This window comes from Phalangium opilio, unplaced genomic scaffold (genome assembly GCF_054372755.1).
Source record: "Phalangium opilio isolate 3A_F unplaced genomic scaffold, DU_Popi_V2 ptg000662l_1, whole genome shotgun sequence".
Lineage (NCBI taxonomy): Eukaryota > Metazoa > Arthropoda > Arachnida > Opiliones > Phalangiidae > Phalangium > Phalangium opilio.
Window position 1 is genome coordinate 2,026,960 of NW_028324246.1, and position 21,867 is coordinate 2,048,826.

At 39.2% G+C, this 21,867-nt stretch overlaps 3 protein-coding genes across 9 annotated transcripts in view; 1 reads left to right on the forward strand and 2 right to left on the reverse strand.

Annotated features, from left to right (window-relative positions):
• The window catches only part of LOC149588341 (uncharacterized), a 50,094-nt gene extending 47,508 nt beyond the window's left edge, over positions 1–2,586 (reverse strand). For 3 of the 6 annotated variants that reach the window (XR_016380042.1, XR_016380041.1, XM_089863126.1), the window contains exons 1-2: positions 1,877–2,586; positions 710–1,098 (exon numbers count right to left, since the gene is read on the reverse strand). Coding sequence is in view for 4 of the 6 variants with exons in the window: in XM_089863126.1 (XP_089719252.1) it covers positions 710–943 (234 nt within the window). In the remaining 2 variants the exon portion in view is untranslated. Of the gene's footprint in view, positions 1–709; positions 1,099–1,849 lie in introns of all 6 variants that reach the window. The other 3 variants (XM_089863124.1, XM_089863125.1, XM_089863127.1) reach the window with 3 other exon arrangements.
• Positions 2,587–13,180: 10,594 nt separating this feature from the next.
• LOC149588343 (uncharacterized) lies at positions 13,181–19,836 on the forward strand. Its single transcript, XM_089862849.1, has 8 exons — positions 13,181–13,338; positions 13,938–14,357; positions 15,457–15,582; positions 16,411–16,598; positions 17,012–17,212; positions 19,268–19,415; positions 19,473–19,567; positions 19,647–19,836. Exons 2-8 carry the CDS (start codon positions 14,165–14,167, stop codon positions 19,752–19,754), a joined length of 1,059 nt encoding a protein of 352 aa, XP_089718975.1. The 5' UTR covers positions 13,181–13,338; positions 13,938–14,164; the 3' UTR covers positions 19,755–19,836.
• LOC149588344 (protein MIS12 homolog) lies at positions 19,768–21,863 on the reverse strand. 2 transcript variants are annotated; one of them, XM_089862854.1, is made up of 5 exons: positions 21,697–21,863; positions 21,524–21,591; positions 21,156–21,416; positions 20,958–21,084; positions 19,768–19,936 (listed from the first exon to the last, which is right to left on the reverse strand). In XM_089862854.1, exons 1-5 carry the CDS (start codon positions 21,821–21,823, stop codon positions 19,908–19,910), a joined length of 612 nt encoding a protein of 203 aa, XP_089718980.1. In that variant the 5' UTR covers positions 21,824–21,863; the 3' UTR covers positions 19,768–19,907. The 2 variants fall into 2 exon arrangements, with proteins under 2 accessions (XP_089718980.1, XP_089718981.1); XM_089862855.1 differs by having other exon boundaries at positions 19,832–19,968.
• Between the last annotated feature and the right edge of the window lie 4 nt (positions 21,864–21,867).

Sequence of the window (21,867 nt, forward strand, 5' to 3'; positions counted from 1 at the left end):
TGTACCAAATATTTGTGAAATCGTTTGAAACGCGCGGACTATGTTACATAGAGAAGATTTTTTACATTTCTGGGCACCATTTTTTAAGATGGAGGTGGATTGGAAAAATCTTTCTTAGTACGCGCCTACTACTTTAGAGTAACGTTCCTGCAAATTTTCAGCCTTCTAGGGCAAGCGGTTTGGGCTGGGCGTTGATTATCAGTCTGTCAGGACTTCGATTTATTTAGATATAGATTTCACCAGAAAAAACAATTTTTCCTTGCTAAGCCTAACTTTAAAAGTATTTCGTAAGCCTAATTTGAAAAAAGCCTTTCTTAAGAATATTTTAAAAGACGAATTTCAATAATTTTCTCAAAGCTCGTGCTGTGTCAACTGTGTATTCTTTCGACCAACATCCAATCCTAATACGATACCTACAATTTGACGTTGACATAGATGCAGAAGTAAGCGACCCCCCCCCCGTCCCCCCTCCCAATGTAGAAAAAATATCAAATAACACCAAACCAGGACTCGAATATCATCGGAAATTGCTTTGCAACTCATCATCGTTGTATCTACCGTGAATTGTTACCCAATCCCGAGAGAGTTGCACTTAAAAAAAGGGTTAAACCTAACACCACAGTGGGGGTTGGAGGGGTCCCCACTTTGGGCTCATGGCTCCCCATTCTGATCAGGAACACCAAAAAGGTAAGAGAAAGGATAGACTTACATTGTCGAAACGCAGCAATATTTCTTGTAGGTCAGGCGATTCCCTCCATCTGGGCTGTTGACCAATCAGAGTGGTCTCTCGAGTGGTGGGGCATTGTTGGGGCTCGGGCGAGACGGGGGCCGAGTAGTTGGGCGTCCGCGTGGCGCCCACCGACGCCAAATGAGCCGCGACAAAAATCAAAGGAGTCAAAAAGGCCCGGCCGAACCGTCGACTACCACTCTTTCGTTTTATCATTGCTCGCGGATTATACGAGTCTTTTTATCCGCACAATCTTTTTGAAAGACCCCCCTTGACTCTGGTGTCCTCTTGGGGCTTTTCTTTTCAAGGTTGGCGACTTATTTTCCGATTTATTTTCTCCAAGAATTTCTCTTTCTTCGCTCAATCAAAATCTAAAGAACGAAAAATAAAAAAGGGGAAATGAAATTGAAGGAGCGATTGATTGTTTCTCCAACATCATTTCAAGTGATTACATTTTATAACTATTATCAGAAGTATATAATACTTCTTTTCGAGAGAAGTGTACCACAACAAAGCGGCGGGGTAATTGTAACATGATTCTACCCCCAACATCATTTTACATTTGGAGTGTTCAAGGTTACTAAACCGAATCACATACGCCATGTAAATAGTTCCCCCTTCATCATTACTCTATTAGCGCTGCTTAACTATTTGATTTCCAAGGCGCATGCATGCGCTTGTGTGTTTTTGTCCCACGTCAAAACAATCAAGGTTTGTTGGCTAATTGATTGCTGAGGATTTAGTAAATACCAAACAGTTATAGAATTCACCCTAGCACAGTGATGCGATGCCCCATCTGATGTTTGATAACCATGAAGAGCAAACAAAAAGGGGCTGCCTGGGAAGAATCATGTTACGCAACTAGAGTATTAAAAGGATACAGTTGTCATCCTTCTTCTATTATCCCCTTCTGCTATTATATAGGTATCAAGGTTTTGTCATAGGTGCTTTGCCAATAATAACAGGGTTGACACTGAATTTTCTGATTGAAATTGCTAGGTTTTAAAATCTGTATTTCCTTGGTCAAAACTCAAAAGCTAGTTGTCAATGTTAGCATTAGTATATTTGGCTGTAGACAAACGGCAACCTTACCCCTTATCAATTAGAACAAGCCTAACGTACCTTAAGTTTAACCTGAAGATAACTTACAATTTGTAGCTCGATTCCTGTCGTCGATCCAACTAAAGTTTTTGATCGTTTTCACTTCCAAAAAACACATTCGAGTGGAAATAAATCCAAACTTTTCACACTCGTGACTTTTCGTTCAAAAAATAAAAAGAATCCAGGTCGGCGTCGAATAAATCTTACAGCTACAACTGGCTGTCAAAAACTTGTACCAATTTCGTTTTTCTATATCCGCGTTGACGTCACTATAGAAACGTTTGATTCACCACTGTCCACCTATTCACGAATATTTAAAATCCAATATTGAATTATAAATATATATTCCGCAGATGACAAAAGGTTAAAGTTCAAAGTAATCTCGCGCTTGAGATTTTATTAAAAAAAAAGCGGGAAACGAAATGAGTAAAAAACAAGCAAACGAAATCGCGCGCTGGTGACGTCACTTATTACAAAAATCACGCGCGTGAATATTTTTGGCGCGAGGTTTTTTTTTATTTATTTAATAGCGCGCCTTTTTTTAAGCGTAGCACGCGCCTGTAAAATGTTGGAAAAATATTCGTGGGAAACGACTCTAGACGGAGAGAGCGTCTTTCTGAGTTCGCGTACGGAAAGCAACTAGAGAAGCCGAACTACCAGGAGAAGATGAGGAGCCGAACAGTGCAGCATCCACCAGGCGCCGCCACGGAGACAACCCACCCTAACCCCCGCCCTCTAGGCTAGTACGTTATACTGGAAGCAATCCTAAGCCTTTGTCAGTGCATCTAACTAGTATTTAGACTGTGCGGGGGGAGTTAAAACCCCCTGATGGGGCCCTAAACCCCCGTTGTACTGTCTTTTCAAAGGGGTGCTGTTATTTTAACGAGAGATGACAAGCACCACCAGCAGGGAGGGGTTTTAGAAAAGGGGTAAAAATAGACCCCCATATGGTATAAGAGGGAAGAGGAGATGCCTCCAAGCAAGTAGCGGAGGGGAGGGGGTTGTTGTAGAAGTTAGAATTTATAGAGCCGGACATAATTCAATATATGGATGCTAGCCACCAGGAACCAAGCGACACAAACTCAATTTTTTCCTTAACCCACGCACCCCCCCCCCCCTGGAGGAACGCGATAGGGGGAGGGTGATTTATTTCAACCCCCTTTAGAAGGTCATACCTTCGAAGTTAAGGTATAATACCAGGGTTTAGCAGTACCGACTTGTCATTTCAAAATTCTCTGAGTTTTTTTATATCGAAAGAACTTCGTACTTCAAGCGTCGCACTTCAAACGCGTACGCGAGTTTTCTTACAAATTCACATCACGTCTTTTAAAGGGAGTCTTTTCTCCCCTCCCCCTTCCCTCGCGGTATAAGGTCGCGGGTTCAAAGGGCAAACTTTTAAAGGAACTGTTCCGAGTTTAAATAAGATTGATTTAAACTATCCATCACGTTAGCGAGTTTATAAAATAAATATGAAATATTATTGGAAATTAAATCATTTTCGTCTTTTTTAGAGAAATAACTTAATACGCAGTGGATTAAGGCTTCCTTGCCTTATAGGTTACTTCGCGTTATAGCATTTGTAGTAACAGGGATAAATTTAATTTTAGAAGTAGGAATGGAGAACGGTTAGTATTTACTTCAGTCCGGCTCATAGCCCAGTTTAGAGCCCCTCCCTCCAACCAACACGTAACGAAAATTTTAAATTATCTTATTGGCTCACTTAAACTACGTTTTGATGACGTTGCTGACGGGGACGGCGAAAAATACGTAATTCCTTTTTACCTCTGTCGCTATGACCCCGCCTCTTCTTTCATACCCCCCGTCCCGTGGAAGGGGGTCCGGGACTTTGACGCTCGCCCAGATTACTCTGTTCTCCATTCCTACTTCTAAAATTAAATCTATCCCTGCTTACACTATAAGTATATTTCACTTCGTCTTCAATGATAGAACTCAATTCTACTATAGATATTTTTTTACCGAGGCAATTCTATGTATTAAACATTGCTTTCTAGGAAGCGATAGAAAGGGGGGATGGCGTGGGCAAGGGTTGGTTTTCCTCAGTGTAAGAAGGTGTTATAAAAATTTACATAAAACCAATTCAAAAAGAGGATGCAGAAAGAGGGGGAAGGGGTTGCAGTCGGGCCTCCAAAAACCAAAATATAAATAAAGTAAAATCAAAAATTATTCATAGGTAAAGAAATTGCACCGGGGGTTGGGGGAAAGGGGGGGAGTGGAGCTTCTAGTGAAGATGACCAGCCAAGAATTCTTGATGGGGTAGATAGAGCGGAAAACGAGGTGCAACCCACTAAGTATACAAGGTGGGCATGGCAAAGTGATTAGCGAATTCGCCTTGCAGCAAGAGGGTCCAAGGGTCGATCCCGGACTGTGGTAACAATGATAAGAAAACATTCTGTGTAATGTTTGCATGTTTCCTCCCCACTTAAATTGAAGCCGTCCTCCTTCGAGGTGTTACCCTGGTTTCACCTTTCCATTAAGGAAGTGGTTAGCGCTTTCGCATAGCTAGCAGCAAGTGGGTCCGGGTTCGATCCTGGATTGTGGCACCAGGTGAAGAAAACTGGGAACAAACCCTTGCGCGTAGAGTTTGCATGATCTCTGCACACATGCATGTAAGAAGAGTTTAGTCCTTTCCATCAAAGCTTGCTGAAGTTAACGGTAATAGTCAGTATAAGGTTTTGTCGGTTAGTAGTGACATAGGGGCTACCATGGAAATATTAAGACGCAATAATGCAACAAAATTATTATCATGATTATTATTCGTATTTACAGTGCTGTAAATGGCAAGCAAATGGACATTCCCAATTATCCCCTCTATCCTTTCGTAGTTTTTGTGTCGACAAACGGACAAAGTGATGATACCTTGCACAGTTTTCACACCACCCACCCTATGAGCTATATAAAATGAAAAATCCTTAATAGCACCAACTATACTGAAAAATAACTCCGTCGTTAGTGGTTAGCTTCTCGGTGATGCTCCCAAGAACAAAACGGGTCGAATATACGTAGAACAACGGTTTGGTTTAAAAGATGTGATCGCGAAAAAGAGAGAACGCGGGAGGAAAAGCAACTAACTTAGACGAAGAACATCGGATCACGCTAGCTTTCAAAGCTAGAAAACCTACTCCCGGACAAATTCGGCTCTTTAGAGAGAGAGCGAGAGAGAACTCTAGTTCCTAGTTCTCCGAGTTGCTCCAGAATCGATTTTTACTGCCCATCCTCTCTCTCTCTCTGATCTTCCAGCATCCCCGAGTCCTCCCTTCACCCCACTAACATACACAATGAATGAAAGCCCCATCCTAGTTTGATATGGTGGGGACCTTCTTTCCCAGAGCAAAAACGTCGTAACTATAAGTTCAATTTGCTTTGGAGAAATTCAAATTCACATCAAGTTAAAGCCTTTTAGAATTAAAATTCAAATAGAGTTTGGGATGAGGGGAGGTGGTTAGACTCCGTTATTTACCCAAGCGAAAAAGAGAAAGAAAGAGAGAGAGAGAGAGAGAGAGAGAGAGAGAGAGAGAGAGAGAGAGAGAGAGAGAGAGAGAGAGAGAGAGAGAGAGAGAGAGAGAGAGAGAGAGAGAGAGAGAGGGCAGGAGTTGGCAGCACTGCTCAACTATGACTAAGCTAAGTGAAGCGCCATCTGTGCAAAATGCGAGGCTTAGGTATACTTTGCTTTTCTGGTACCCTTATACGGTTCCTCTTTTTAAATTACACGTTATACAACAACAGCAGCAGTACGACCAAGCGGGACAAAGTACTTTTCTTTTCTTAAAGATATTCACCGAGCATCCTTTGTATATTCATGATGGACGCAATTTATTCCAACCTCGCAAGAATGACCGCGTCGCGCTTACAGATTCTATATAATAGTAACAAACGCAATCTTGTTGCTTTATATCAGTTTATATTTTATAAATCTCGTGACTTTTACTTATTATTTAATTAAAATTTCGTGACTTTTTCTTACTTTTAATTAAAATCTCGTGACGTTTTCTTTTTTCTAATAAACATCTCGTGACTTTTGCATATAAACCTCGCGACTTTTTTTCTAGGTCTTTACAAGCCGAGTGACAAAACTTCGCGAGTATTTCTTAAATAACGTTAACAGTTCAATATTATTGGGAGCAATACGCGCATTCTTGATAGATGATAGCGAAATAAAGGGCAAAGAATAGCGCGGAGGAGCCAAGGCTGGTGCATCCAAAGAATGGATTCTGTAATGTCAATTTCCTCCCCCTATTTTTCTTCTTATTTTTTTAGCGATGGGATAAATTTTTGACAGATGCGACGCGCTTGATTTCACCGCCAAGCCCCCCTCCTCCCCCCACCCCCGCTCTAGCTCGGTTTACAGATTTCTTCCATTTTTTCTCCGCTGTCATTTTTTGTCTTTTAACTTTTTAAAGGAAACGAGATGATGGGCTACCGATCCAAAAAGAAACCTTCATATATACACTTTGTTTAGAGTAATGACAGCCCCTCGCCTTTACCTGCATTGGTAAATAACATTGGTTGCCATTAGTGTATAGAAGCATCTACGGAATAATAGCCCTCCCAAGAGATTTGAAAAACCACCTTACATTATTTTTTTTCTTTCCAAATTTCAAAATCTATGACTTGGTGAGAAAAAAGAAAGTAAAATATTTACCTGGATATTAAAGGAATAGCGACGTGATTTAAAAATTATCTCAAATCTAAAGAAAACCTTACTTTTTTGAGAGTTTAAACTCTTCTGATTCCAAAAATATGCTTGATTAATATTTAAATATGAAGGAAAACACGGGAAAAACACTTTGAAAACTTGAAATTTGGGGGTGGGGCAAAAGCAAATTTGCGAAGAAGATTTTTGGCGGGTTTTCTCCTTGCTACGTCACTCACGGCATCTCGCGGAAAAGCCAAACGCGTGCGCCCGAGACTCCTGAGTCTACTAATGCCGCGCGAATATGAATAAAATAGGCTTAACACTTAGACTGAGACACTAACAGGCGTCACGTGAGCGACATCTAGAGTGAAAGTTTCTCCTTACTACGTCATCAAGCGAAACCAAATTTTAACTAGGCCTTTTCCAAACACTAAACTTTGATTGCAATTTTACAAATTTCTACGAAACCAAATAAAAACGTAAACATATCATAATAAAATAGATTTTTCAAGGATTTTTTTCGTATTTTAAGTTTGTGGGTGACGAAAATTATGTCACTAACACTTTAACTTAATGCCAATTTTAATCGATATTAAATTAACTAAAAAATCATTTTATTAATTGTATGATGTAGGGGACATTCTAAACAGTATTAAACCCTAATTTTAAAAACTGTAAAGTAATTAGATAAATTAAAATTTTATGCCGTTATATTAACAGGGATAGATTTAATTTTACAAGGAGGAATGGAAAACGGTTAGTATTTACTTCAGTCCGACTCATAGCGCCCAGTATAGAGCCCCTCCCTCCAACACGTAACGAAAAGTTTAAATTATCTTATTGGCTCACTTAAACTACTACCTCTGTCGCCTCTTCTTTCATACCCCTCCGTCCCCTGAAAGGGGGTTCGGGACTTTGACGCGCGCCCTGTTCTCCATTCCTACTTCTAAAATTAAATCTATCCCAGTATGTATAAATGAATTTAATAAAACATGTTAAGACAGACATCAATTAAAATACCGTAAGACACGCTTAGAAATCGTAAATTTTTAACATAGCCCAACACAAAGGGCGCCAAGCTAGGGAAGCCGATCTTTTATTTCAAATCACAATGCCGTGAATAACCTCCCCTTTCAACCCTGAATCTGGCGCCTCAGTGACGTCACTGTGCCCCATTTTTATAAACTATAAGGGGGGCCCTGGGGGAACCTTTTATACTTGAGAAAGGAACTGATGTTGAACAAGATAACAAGGATATACACGTATATATACATAATCATGATTATGGGCCTCCTTCGCCGCGTATTCGAGACCGTCCTCTTACGATATTACTAACTAAAGCGGAACGTAATCTTTTTGGGGGCCCCTTCGCGGTGAAAGTGGAGGGAAAACTCTTTAGCCTTCTATATCCCCATCCCCATTGGAGGGGACGGGGACCCTGCGGTGGAGGAGAAGGCGTTATAAGGACGCCTTTAACCCCATCGAAGGGGACACCACCGAATAAGTAGACCGTCACAAGACGTTGTGTTGTTTCAATCTCTCCGGGGTCCCTCTTAATGTATGGCGTTAATTTCGGGGCCACTAACAATTAAAGTTTCGGGCTTCCCTCCTGAACAAACTCAAACTCTTTAACAAGACCGGAAAACTTTCGGGGAACTCGCTGCCCGAGGTACATTCGTTCTCTTTTACAATATATCTCGGGGCAAATTGGTTTTAAGTCTTCAACATTCGTTAAAAATACTTACTTCTTTTTGACAAAATGCGCGAGGGTATGGTGTACTAAGTTCGCGCCAATTTAATTAAAAGCGCGGGAAAAGTCACGCGGCGCTTGATTTTTCATCAACTTAATAGCGGCCCTGCATGTGAAGTATGTCTCGAGCTATAAAATTTTGATAGATTTCGGGGAAAACCCGGGAAAAGTCTCGCGCGCTTTTAAATTTTTAATTGGCACAATTTTTGTTTCATTTCGCGCCTTTTTTTAAATCCTTTTTCATTATTGTTTTTTTTTCTCGATAAGTGGCAGTTCCGTAAATATACACTAAACTTTGGAGGCTCATAACTCTGGTTCTACTAGAGATACGGGGATGCCCTTTGAGTATGTTATAGTATTATTTAACCCCCATACAACCATACTAAAAACTTTGGATTAAGACAAACAGGGGCCGAGTAATTAGGCAAAATATTCATCAACATACCCTCCATAGGAATAGCATTACGGGGATGTCCTTAGAGTATGTTATAGTCCTATTTAATAATAATAATAATCTAAGCTTGCCCCCCATACAACCATACTAAAGACTTGGGATTAAGAAAAACAGGGGCCGAGTAATTAAGTAAAATGTTCACAAACATAGCCCCCTCCATAGGAAAAGCATTACACCCAACTTTGGAGGCTCATAACTCTGGTTCTACTAGAGATACGGGGATGTCCTTTGAGTATATTATAGGCGTATTTGCCCCCATCCAACCATACTTTGGGTTACGACAAACAGTACAGAAGTTTCTACTGGTTGTGAAAAGATCGCATCTGATTTTGCTGATCACCTTTTTAATAAGCGTGAATAATTATAATTTAAACGGCAGTGGCTTATCATTAAAAATAATAATAAAAGATAAACATTTGGGGAATATAAATGGGGAGATGATAATCCACTTGACTCGGAGAAGAGGTAAGATTTTGAGTTTTCCCAACTTATGTTATTATATTTTGTAATTATCGTTGTTGCGCCTTTTACAAGTGACACGTGACATATGTTTCCCGCCAAATATATATAAATATCGGGTCATTTCAAAAGCTCTTAAAACAAAAATGAGGAAAATATCCAATCGAGCGCGAACATTTTCTGTAGAAAATTTCTGTTACTAACGGTGCATGGGCAGTGCGATTAATCCACATTTTATACGCTTGGTTCGTCACCGGAATTAACTGGAAAAGTTCGTTAGACAAGTAAGTAAGTACTTCTAAATGAATATCCAATTATTTTCCTATAGAGTGACGTTTAACGTGTAGTATTTAATGCTTTTAAAATGTGTTTTCAGTTCTGCCATTCGGAGATAAGCTACCGTATACTAGAAGGGGATAATAGAAGAAGGATGACACTCATTATCCTCTTAATATGCTTTAGTTATGTAATTCATGATTCTTCCCAGGCTCACACTTTTAGTTTGAGAACTCTCCCGCTCATCAAACTCCATTTGGGCATTGCATCGTGCTAGGGTGAATTCTATAACTGTTTGGTAGTACTAAATCCCCAGCAATCAACCCACAAACCTTGATGGTCTTGACGTGGGTCAAAAATTCACAAGCGCATGCGCCTTGGAAAATATTTAATAGAGCTAATAGAGTAATGATGAGGGATCTATTCACATGGCGTATGTGATTCGGTTTAGTAACCTTGCTATAATAAATGTAAAATGGTGTTGGGAAGAATCATGTTACAATTACCTTGCCGCTTTGTGGTTGGTACAATTCTCTCAATGAGAAATATTATACACTTCTGCGTATACCTAAGATAACTTTCATCACTAACAACATACATAGTTTTCAACGACAAAATGAAACGTTTTAACGAAAAATTAATTCCTATTGATAAGAATACCTTTGTAAATCAGATAATAATTAAACTTTAACCGTTTTAAATAAGCCTTTGACCTCTATTACCTTATGAGTTTAATATTGAAGGGTACTATAAGGGGTAAAATAGTAGGAATGGAGAACAGAGTAATCTGGGCGCCCGTCAAAGTCCCGGACCCCCTTCCACGGGACGGAGGGGAATGAAAGAAGAGGCGGGTCATAGCGACAGAGGTAAAAAGGAATTACGTATTTTTCACCGTCCCCATCAACAACGTCATCATAACGTAGTTTAAGTGAGCCAATGAGATAATTTAAAACTTTCGTTACGTGTTGGAGAATACTGGGCTATGAGTCGGACTGAGGTAAAGGCTAACCGTTCTCCATTCCTACTTCTAAAATTACATCTATCCCTGCTACTACAAATGCTATAACGCGAAGTATCCTATATAGAGTTAAAAGTTGCACTTAATAATACGGGACTGGGATCTTAACTTGTCTTTTAGCGTAGATGGAGTTGATGTAGTATTAATTACTCGGAGCCCGAATGTCAGGTGAAAGTTACGAGAGTCGATTGAATAATGACCGACCGAACGATCTATCGAACTATAAACTAGATTCCCGCCATTTTAGAAGAGGGGAGAGCCGGGGGGAGGGTTCAAGGGTTACGTTCGATATTTTGGGTGTATAGCCCCCGGGCCTGCAGATAGCCAAAAATAGCGAGTAGGACGGTGAGCCTCCCTCCATAACTGATGGTAATGTTAACTGAAAGCGCGCCAATATAAAGAAATGGCGCGAAATATTTCACTTTAATGTTTATTTAATTCGCACATGAATATCGACTTTGATTTAATAACGCTCGATTTTAACTTTGTAATGTTTGGAAATCCGAAATAGTTTAAAGGGAGGGTGAAGTGGAAAATCGAGTAATTTTTTATCGATTCTTTTACTACTAATTGTAAGACCATTATGCATAGTGAAACATCCAGGAAATATCTCCGAATGATTTTAAAATTCAAATTAGGTTCAGATTTTATGGATAATTTGAAATAAGGACCTCCGACCAATCGCGTAACGCCCTGTCTTCTTGTTAACAAAATTCTCGTGGCACGCATGCTCCATGCCGAATGAAGTTTACCGCGAGATTTAATAAAATTTGCGCAGGAAGGCAGGGCGTTACGCGATTGGTCGGAGGGGCTTACTTCAAATTACCCTTAAAATCTGAACCTAATTTGAATGTTAAAATCATTAGGAGATATTTCCTGGATGTTTCAATACGCAGACTGGTTTTTTAATTAGTAGAAGAATCGATAATTAAAAAAATCACTTGATTTTCCTCTTCACCCTCCCTTTAAAGAATATTCGCGTGAAAATAAAATAAATTCTTGAAATGAAGGCAGGCAGCGCGCGCTTTAAAGGACGGTTTCATTCAAAACACGCGTGCCCTAAAAAGATAGCGTGAGAATGCTGTATGGAAATAGGGGCGCGAAGCAGCGCGTGTTTTAATTCGAAATAGGCCATAAGAACTCGCGACAGAAACGTGATGGCACAGAACGCCCTATACGGTGCAAGCGCCAATCAAATTTAGACGGTCAAATATATCCGCGGGGTTTTGGCGGGAAATGCGAATGCGGTCACTGGCGCGGCCAAATGTTAAATTATCCGAAGACGAGATTGGATGGGATAGAAGATTTTCCGACACGCTGTTCGAGCGAGCGAAATTAATTCGGTAATTTCAAATACCTCCAAGGCAAATACTCCCATATTTTGTACGTCACGAATTTAAAGGCCGACTTTCAGAGAAAAGGGTTCTAGCGATTGAACTGAAAACCGAGTGCTCATCGAAAAGTCCTAACAATGGAGTAGCGACCGTGCCGATTTTCGAATCCCTGTTGGGACAAAGGTTGGAAGGGTTCTAGCCAAAACCGAACCTCTTACCCCAAGGGAATTGGTTGAATTTTCACAGGATGAGAGAGGCAAGTGGTTAGAAGTTCGGTTTAGCAGACGCCCCTAAACCAATGGCGGATGGCGCAGTAGTCCTTGATTTTTTAAGATCTGACTAATTAAATGCGAATTATTTTGTAATAAGAGATCATTTAATTTCTTTTAACATTTTTCCTTTCATATTTAGAAAAATACCGTTCTTTTAAGGTATAATATAATGTTATCTGAACCAAGAAGTGATATCTAGTTTACTAGGGAGAAGTTATAAGATGTGTAAGTATTCGCCCCCTTTCAAAATACAAGGGGGGACGTAAACGGAGGCCGGGCTATTTCGCCTCTCCTCATTCGGAAAATACATTGTAATTTTCGTCATTCGGGTCGCGCTGACGTGAGTTTTCAAGAACCAATGAGATGCTGGTTGTATTTTAGAGGCAGGGATTAACTCCGGACCTATGTTTGGACTGGAGATAAAGCTGGAAATCTGGCGAATTTATACCTTCTGCCTAGTAAACTAGATATCGCTTCTTGTCTGAACCTTGCTCGGTTTTGAGTTCGCTAGAACCCTTTTCGTTGGAAGTCGGCCTTTAATAGGGCCGACATTTAAATCTAATCGCCAAAATTTACGTAATATATCAAGATTATTAAAATTTATTAAGTCTGTTCCAATTTATGTTTAATTAGCCTAATTTGCTGATAAAAAAGCACGAACTGAGAGGTCGAGAACTACTGATAACAGAAAGTAAAGAATTATCTGAGTGAAGGACTTTAGACAGACAAATAGTCGAGTACAATTCGCGGGGAGCCCGTCAAACCACGTCGCTACGCCTTTCACGTTTGTTCTTTATAATATCATAAGTTCATAACATATGTTCACCATAAGTTTGTCCCTGGCTACAAAATGGAGCTTGTCATGAAGTGAGTGAGGTAGTTCATAGATTCGAGGTAAAGCGACGCCTGGTGACTGGGGCGTTGTCAAAGGCTTAGTAATGCAGACTAAATAGGACTAGATGGAAGTCCTGCAAAATTAACCACCTAGTGTAGGACTTCAATTCTCGCTTGTCGTTCTCGAACTAACTCGAGCTGTCTCTGGCATTACGAATAGTGTAGGTAGTATCATACTTATGGAAGGAAAATATCTTATAAACTTATGATAATATAAAAATGTAGTTGTAGCGCATTTTACTGCCAGTCTGCCATATCATACTCAAACGCGTGTACGGACTCTTTAACCGCTGTTGATTTGAACTCAGTTTAGTACAAAATTAACAAAACCGCGAGTAAGTTAGAGACTTCGCGACTGTGTAGTGGGAAGAATAGTTCTTTTAGTAAAAGAAAATTACTGTACGTTTTGTTTTGGGAAGTAAAAAAAATTGGGGAGCCCAGAAAAACATTTAAATCCTTTATAAGAAAAAAATTGGATTATAGGATTTTATAGGAGAAATAATGTGTTTTTATAGGAAGATATAGGAATAAAAATGCTCATATATAATACTATTATGGCTTGAAGTATGTAGAAAAATCTCTAAAAAGATTAACAAATTGGACTTTACTTTAAAAAGAGGAACTTAATTAAAATATAATATATAAAAATCCTGAGCGAGCTCCGCAATTTCGGTGTCTAATTAAATGTGATCTCGATAAAGAAGCAAATTAAATTTTGATATATTTGATGCTAAACTATACGAAAACTTGGACCAAGTCAAAAATATAGGAATTATTATAGGACCTTTCATCAAATTAAATGATATTATAGGACAGGTTCAAAAATATAGGATATTATAGGACTTTTCATGAAATTGTAGGATAATATAGGAAAGGTTTTAAAAATATAGAATTTTATAGGAATTATAGGACCCCTGGGCTCCCTATAAAATGAATGATCCCTCCTCTCACCATATTCCCCTCATTTTTCAAATCCTCTAAACCTAAATATCCCTCAGGTATCGTACAAACCCTGCAAAAGAGCTAGGAGAGTGGATTATTGCGGGGGTCAGCGACTTCTGTGACAATCTCGTACCAATATTTGTTTCCGATCAACTGCGAGACCTCGAAAGATAAGAAACGACAAAAAAAAGAAGCCCACCAAAAAAGGGAATCAAAGAAACACTGTCTTTATAAGGAAAGGTGGACCAAAAGAAGTAGAGAGAGATATATATAGGAAGAGACGATGTGGGGTCTAACGAGGATGGTCACCGGCTCATTAAGGTCAACTCGAGCGGGAAATATCTTCTCTCGCAGGATGACCAGTAGCGAGTCAGGCGCTGGTGCCGCCTTCAATCAGCCCTTGTCCGGCAACGACATGCCACGACCTGGAGGAATCGCTTCTTTTATGAGGTTACCAATCTATCCCAACGCTAAAGGTCAGTTCTCCGAGCGCCCAAAAAGGAAATAAATATAGAGGTACCCCAAAATAAGGCGGCGGGAAATATATTTGGTTCAGGTCTGATTCGTTGTTATTGATTTGGGGGGGGCCCGTATGTTGAAATAAGGGGTACTCCTCTTCAAACCATTTGCAATTACTGTATATGGAATAAGTGTTGGGTTTAAAGCAGGAATGAAGCTGAGACCACTCAATATGGTTACCAGAGCAGCGGTAAGACTTGGGAGGGTGTGACGTACTACTATCCCATCTGAAAGCTCTCTATAGACAAAATCGTTTATTACAAACAGAGAAAATAACAAACCGGGGCGAGGCCCCCATTGGGGTATCCTCCTTCTCGCCAAGAGGCAACGTCAGACGGAGTCCGAGTTCACTATAAGCGGAGGGAGGCTAACTAACTCGCACTGCCTCTGGCGGGGCTCCTTGGCGAGAGGGAGGATACCCCAATGGCGGCCTCGCCCCTGTGTGTTTGTAAATAACGAATTTGTCTATTGAACCGGTATCAACAACAGACACTGAAAAGCTTCTAGTTCTGTTCGATTCAGTAATTATCATTCAGTTCCAAACCTGCATTAGATGCTCTGACAAATTACTGGAAACCCTTTAGCGCATGCGCAGTTAAAGTTAAGAAATGGGGGAGGGGAGGAAATTTCTCTAGCCCCCATTTAGTGCGCGCTAGTATCAATATGTACTTTCTAATGGTACCTCCAAATTTGGGCGAAGTAACGTAAAGAACTCAAGTTAGTCGCTTTAGAAAAGAGAGAGAAAGATATATTTAGGGGCGTGGGTGTCCGAGCGAAAAATTTATCAACTAAGGTTCGACGGCCTCGTGGTTTTTTCCCGCCAAACCTCATTTCCCGCTTCGCATCCGTTATTGGTTCCTTGTTGTATAACGCATTCCCGCCCAAAAAACCAGCCATAAATAACACGATTTGACTGATAAATAACGTCAAATAACGTATAAATGTAAATAACGTATACATCACGTCTGTTATACACTTTAGGCTTAGGAAATGTATTTAAATTAATACCCAAGCGTTAGAAATTATTTTATTTACTTTCAAATAATAATTTTTTAGGTTTGGATGTTTGTTTCTTGGGCATACCGTTCGATTGCGGGGCTTCTAACAGAGCGGGAACCAGGTTTGGACCAAGGCAAATCAGGACGGAATCATCATTATTACGAGCAGTCAATGGATACACGGGTAAAATCATTTTGGAACCCCCCCCCCCTTTTAAAAGGGGCCCTTGACCTAACTTACTCCTAAACACACAATTGGGACCCTTAATCCTCGGAAAAAAACAATTCAACGTGTCGCGCCATCTATTTTTGAAGTAAAATCCGTCTTCACTAATTGCAATCATAAGATAAAGATATGTTCCATAAGTTTGTCCCTCATGGTTACATACTGGAGCTTGGCATGAAGTGACGTAGGTCATAGATTCGAGGTAAAGCGACCCCTGGCGAGGCGCTGTCAAAGGCTTAGTACAGAATACAGATTAAATAGGGAGATGGACTGCAAAACCGAGTGCAGTGAATTCTCGCTTGTCGTTCTCGAACTAGCTCTCAGTAAGAAGCGATATCTGGTTTACTAGGGAGAAGTTATAAGATGACTAAATCTTCGCGCGTCATAGTCCCAGTCCCCCTTTCAAAATACAAGGGGGGGGACGTAAAAGGAGGCCGGGCCTCTCCTCAGTCGGAAAATATGAGTGTAATTTTCGTCATTCTCGTCGCGCTGACGTGAGTTTTCAAGAACCAATTAGATGCTGGTTGTAATTTAGAGGCGGCGGGGATTAACTCCGGACCTACATTTGGACTGGAGATAATGCTAGGAATATGGCGAATTTATACCTTCTCCCTAATAAAGTAGATATCGCTTCTTACTCTCATTAAGTCTCTTGCATTACGAAGTATAGGTAGTGTCATACTTATGAAATATATCTTATAAACTTATGATAATATCAATCACAAATCCCAGGGTATCGCGTAATTTCTCTATTGACACACTTATAAATAATTGTTACTTATTCAGGAGTCGCGCCTTTTAAATCAATTCAAGTCGGGGACATTGGAGACATTCCTTTGACAATGTACGAAACGAAGACAGCTGTCCGCCAAATCGAATCTTTCGTCATTGAAGCTGCCCTAAAACACAAGGCTATTCCTCTGTCCATGGGAGGTGACCATACCGTTACCTATCCCCTACTAAGAGCGGTCAAGGTATATATATATTTGCTAGAAACTAAGTGACCACTAAGGTAAACCAGGTGGACAACGTAAATTCCCATAAAAAGTGATAGTCCAGCTTAATAAGCGCGTGCGACTGTCACCTTTGACCCTTGCAATGACAAGCGGGGTAGGGTTCAATGGATAGACAGCCAATAAGGGACCGAGAGTCCTAATGAAATTTATTATCCAATATCGGAAGAATTTCTTGTCCCGGAATTAATGGCGGACCCTTTAGAGTGGCAAGGGGGGGGGGAGCCAGAAACTAATTAGCTGACGTAAAATATAACTTGATAGTATAGTAATAAAGGCTAAGACATTAAATTCATTATTTTCAACTAATGTATGCTAATTTATGGCGGTAATGATTTAATGTTTTATTATTATTATTATTTATGTTTTTTAAGAGTGCCCATGGTCCAGTTGGTCTAATTCACGTGGACGCCCACGCCGACATTAATGACGAAATGAGTGGTTGCAAAATAGCTCACGGGACCCCATTCAGGAGGGCCCAAGAAGATGGACTTTTAATAAATGGCAAAGTCTTTCAAATCGGACTAAGGGGATCCAGATACGCTGAAACCGATTTTGATTTCGCCAAACAAGTGGTATAATTCTCTACTGTGTTCCTAGCCCTTTACAGTTAAAATACAACGTCACTTACACTTTAAAATTTAAAAAGAGTGTCTTTAACCCTTTCAGCTTCATAACTAGGTCCTTAGTCCTTTATGGTTAAAAAACAAGTTGTCTCTAGCCCTTTATGGTTAAAAACAAGTCGTCTCTAGCCCTTTATGGTTAAAAAACAAGTCGTCTCTAGCCCTTTATGGTTAAAACAAGAGGTTACAAGTAAACCCTTACAATTTTGTCGCGCTTTCTAATGTATTTTAGCAATGTATAATGAACTCCATATTGATATAATTGTATAATTATAACTGTATAATTAATGCCTTACTTATATACAGTAACATTGCTAATTAATATTGAAATCGTATAAAGAATATCTCCTCAACAAAAGCCGAGATACAACAAACCCCAAAAAATCCTTATTTCTCAGCCTGTTACGGCTACAATGACAGGGAGCCGAACATAAAGAGGTCACACAAAAGAGACGTGTCCTTGGAATGACCCATATTAGTTTAAAACACGTTTCCGCACAATTTAAATGAGATCATAGTGTTTAGCAGACGGCATAATGAATTTGAAACTTTTTAGGACGGTCTGAGACAAGGACTAGGCAATATCCCCGTCGGCGTTACAGCGTCACTTTCGGCGAAAATGAGCCAAATAACGATGAAACCGAATTAAAAAATTAAACACCGTTAGCGGAATGCAGTGAGCAACAAAAAATGTCGAGTCCGCACGTTTAATTACCGAAATTCAAAGAATAACAGCGAAAACATGAGAGTGGAGGTATTTTTAGTAAGGTTTCAAACACAGTTATAGAAAAGCCCCGTCATGAGTCCCGAGGAACAAACAATACGAGATTTTCCAAGACCTATGGCAAAACGCTGCCAGTAGGTAAAACCAAAAGACGGCGATAACACGAAAAATAGTTTAAATCACTGAAAATTAAGTTTGATTACCGTTAACGGAAGGCTTTAGAAGTCGTTATGTGCAAAAATCAAACGAAGCCAACTCGATCACGCGCTCAGCAAAAAAAATCCTTATTTCTCAGCCTGTTACGGCTACAATGCGGCTCTGGAGCAATGAGATAGATCTCTATGAGATAGATAGAGTTACAATTCAAATACTCGCGTATGCGTATTTTATTTAACACGTTTAAAAACTATCTTGACAGCTTGTTACACAGATTATAGCAGCAGACGTTAATAAAAAAAGTTCTTAGGGTGGCGCCACCCGTATTTGATAAAGATTCATGCTCGATAAAAGGTGTATTGCGAAACGTCGATCTCGAGATCTCACGTTGTGACTCTAGGTTTCATATATATATTCTATCTCATTGCTCTGGAGTAGTTTAAAGAGAGCGAAGGCGAGACGACGACGAAGGCGGAGCTGACGACGAAGGCGGAGCTAATCTTCCGTTTTATGTCTTTTATGTCTCCGTAATATTTTTTCTCCATCATAGATGGCGACAAAATAAAAACAAGTCGTATCTAGCCCTTTATGGTTAAAAAAAGTCGTATCTAGCCCTTTATGGTTAAAAAAAGTCGTATCTAGCCCTTTATGGTTAAAAAAAAGTCGTATCTAGCCCTTTATGGTTAAAAAAAAGTTGTCTCTAGCCCTTCATGGTTAAAAAAACAAGTTTTCTCTAGCCCTTTATGGTTAAAAAAACAAGTTTTCTCTAGCCCTTTATGGTTAAAAACAAGTTGTCTCTAGCCCTTTATGGTTAAAAAACAAGTTGTCTCTAGCCCTTTATGGTTAAAAAACAAGTTGTCTCTAGCCCTTTATGGTTAAAAAACAAGTTGTCTCTAGCCCTTTATGGTTAAAAAACAAGTCTCTAGCCCTTTATGGTTAAAAAACAAGTAGTCTCTAGCCCTTTTTGGTAAAAAAAACAAGTCGTCTCTAGCCCTTTATGGTTAAAAAACAAGTAGTCTCTAGCCCTTTTTGGTAAAAAAAAAACAAGTCGTCTCTAGCCCTTTATGGTTAAAAAACAAGTTGTCTCTAGCCCTTTAAACAACTAAATCCTTATCTATTTAATTTAGGGTTTCAATCAAATCTTCGCGGAGGAATGTTGGCACAAGTCACTAACACCTCTGATGGAGGAAATCCGGCAGAAAATGGGGCCAGATACCCCCGTTTACGTTACTTTGGATATCGACGCTTTAGACCCCTGTTACGCCCCTGGCACTGGTACCATTTAATCATCATTAAGTTTGAGTTAAACACTAATTAATTTGAATTTTTCAGGAACCCCAGAAATTGGTGGTTTAACTTCTATTCAAATGTTGGAAATTATCAGAGGTTTACACGGACTTAATATTATAGGTGGTGACCTTGTTGAGGTAAAAATATAACCCTGGAGTCAAGGTCATTAAATTAACGCTCAGAAAATAATTAATTTTGCGTCTAATTCCTTTACAGGTCTCCCCTCCTTATGATACAACGGGTAACACGGCCCTAACTGCGGCTAATTTACTATTTGAATTACTGTGTGTTTTACCCAAGGTCAAAAGGTTAAAATCGAAGTAAATAAAATGGTAACATTAGGTGATTTTGTTTTATTTTGGAAAATTTTGTTATGGTTTTAATAAAGTAATTTTCGTAACAAAGGCTTAACTTTGTATTTTATTTTATTTACAAACGCGAATCATACATAATCTTCCCTCCTGATTGGTAGATTATTTACGTTGAAGGTTCAGGCTCTTGTTTACCTTTAAATTTAATTAAAATACTAATTTTGATGCTGAAAATTTATTCAAGCACTAAATGAATGCAACGCTATTTTTTATTCAATCGGTATGAACTAATTGTAAAGGTCAAAAGGGCGCGTGATGCCAATGCGTCAAGTGTATATTAAATGGCAAAGGCTTAGGGCAAAGCACCAAGACTTAAAACATGGTTTCCCAAAATCCCAACCAACAATGCTTAGCCTATTGGTTAATAATGAACAACAGCGCACCTTCGTCAAAACTACAAAGGGTCTATTGCAAAGGCTTAGGAAGGTTTCATTTTAAAAATTACATACTCCCAAGGGTCAAAGGTGAAGTTCTTGCTAAATTGCAAAGGCTTAGGAAGGTTTCAATTAAAAAATTACATAATCCCAAGGGTCAAAGGTGAAGTTCTTGCTAAATTGCAAAGGCTTAGGAAGGTTTCAATTAAGAAAATTACATAATCCCAAGGGTCAAAGGTGACGTTCTTGCTAAATTGCAAAGGCTTAAGAAGGTTTCAATTAAGAAAATTACATAATCCCAAGGGTCAAAGGTGAAGTTCTTGCTAAATTGCAAAGGCTTAAGAAGGTTTCAATTAAGAAAATTACATAATCCCAAGGGTCAAAGGTGAAGTTCTTGCTAAATTGCAAAGGCTTAAGAAGGTTTCAATTAAGAAAATTACATAATCCCAAGGGTCAAAGGTGAAGTTCTTGCTAAATTGCAAAGGCTTAGGAAGGTTTCAATTTAAAAATTGCATAATCCCAAGGGTCAAAGGTGAAGTTATTGTTAAATTGCAAAGGCTTAGGAAGGTTTCAATTAAGAAAATTACATAATCCCAAGGGTCAAAGGTGATGTTCTTGCTAAATTGCAAAGGCTTAGGAATATGGTATTACCAAACCAAGGGTCAAGAGTCTTATGAAGGAGTGGGAGTGGTGCAATTTTGCTAATGTTCAAACACCAAGGCTTAAAGTTGCACACAAGCCCAATGCGAGCTAACAAATGATAGAAAAGTTCCTTAGCTTACCATGGAGGTCAAACATGGACAATAATTCATGGGCAGTTTCAACTTGTTCATCAAGAACATTCAAATTCTTCATGACAGTTTCTTGATCAGCCATGACCTTTTCCAGAGAAGCTTTACATTGCAATTCCTGCATGAAGATGTGTTTAGGATTAAAACTTTGCTGGATCATTATAAAAAAACCATATTGATTAAAATTACTTTAGCTAATTCATTCTCGAGTTGTCGAATTTCTGTTTCAAGTTGTGTTAAAGTTGGCGCTTCACCTCGAACTCTAGCCTTGGCTTCTAGAGATTCGTGAAACTCATCCTCAGGTAAAATAATGTTTTTATCAACAGTTAAAACATTTCGTTTCACAAAGGTCTCAAATTTATCAAAGGTTTTATCTAGTTCAGCAACGGAATATTCCAGAATTTTGTCGCAAGCTTTACGAATTTCAGCTTCAGGCATTAAATGAGAACACTGCCAATGAAAAATTATTATAATTATTAAAATAATTATAATTATGTATAATTTTCTTTCATCTAACCCAATAAAGAGCTAATTAACCTTAATTGGACGATAATTACCTTTTTAATTAAAGTATTTTGAAGCCCTTGCAGTCCAGAGTACGTGTAATCAAAGTAGATGTTGTACACTGTAACGAAAGAAATTTCAAATCACCCGCTTTGGATTCAAAATGACCAAGGCTTAGAGCGAGACTGCTATTCTAGTCTTGTTAGCACTTTTCCAGGCGACTTACTTTTGTCGGTAAAGGATGTAGGGCTAAAACCAAGTAATTGCGTTTCGTATTCATCATTTACCAAATAAATATCTTCATTATCATCGTTAATTAACTTAGTTAATTGTCTTTCCATGGACAACGGCATCTTCGGACCGTTTAAAAATTGTGTTTTGACGCTTTCTGAGCCTT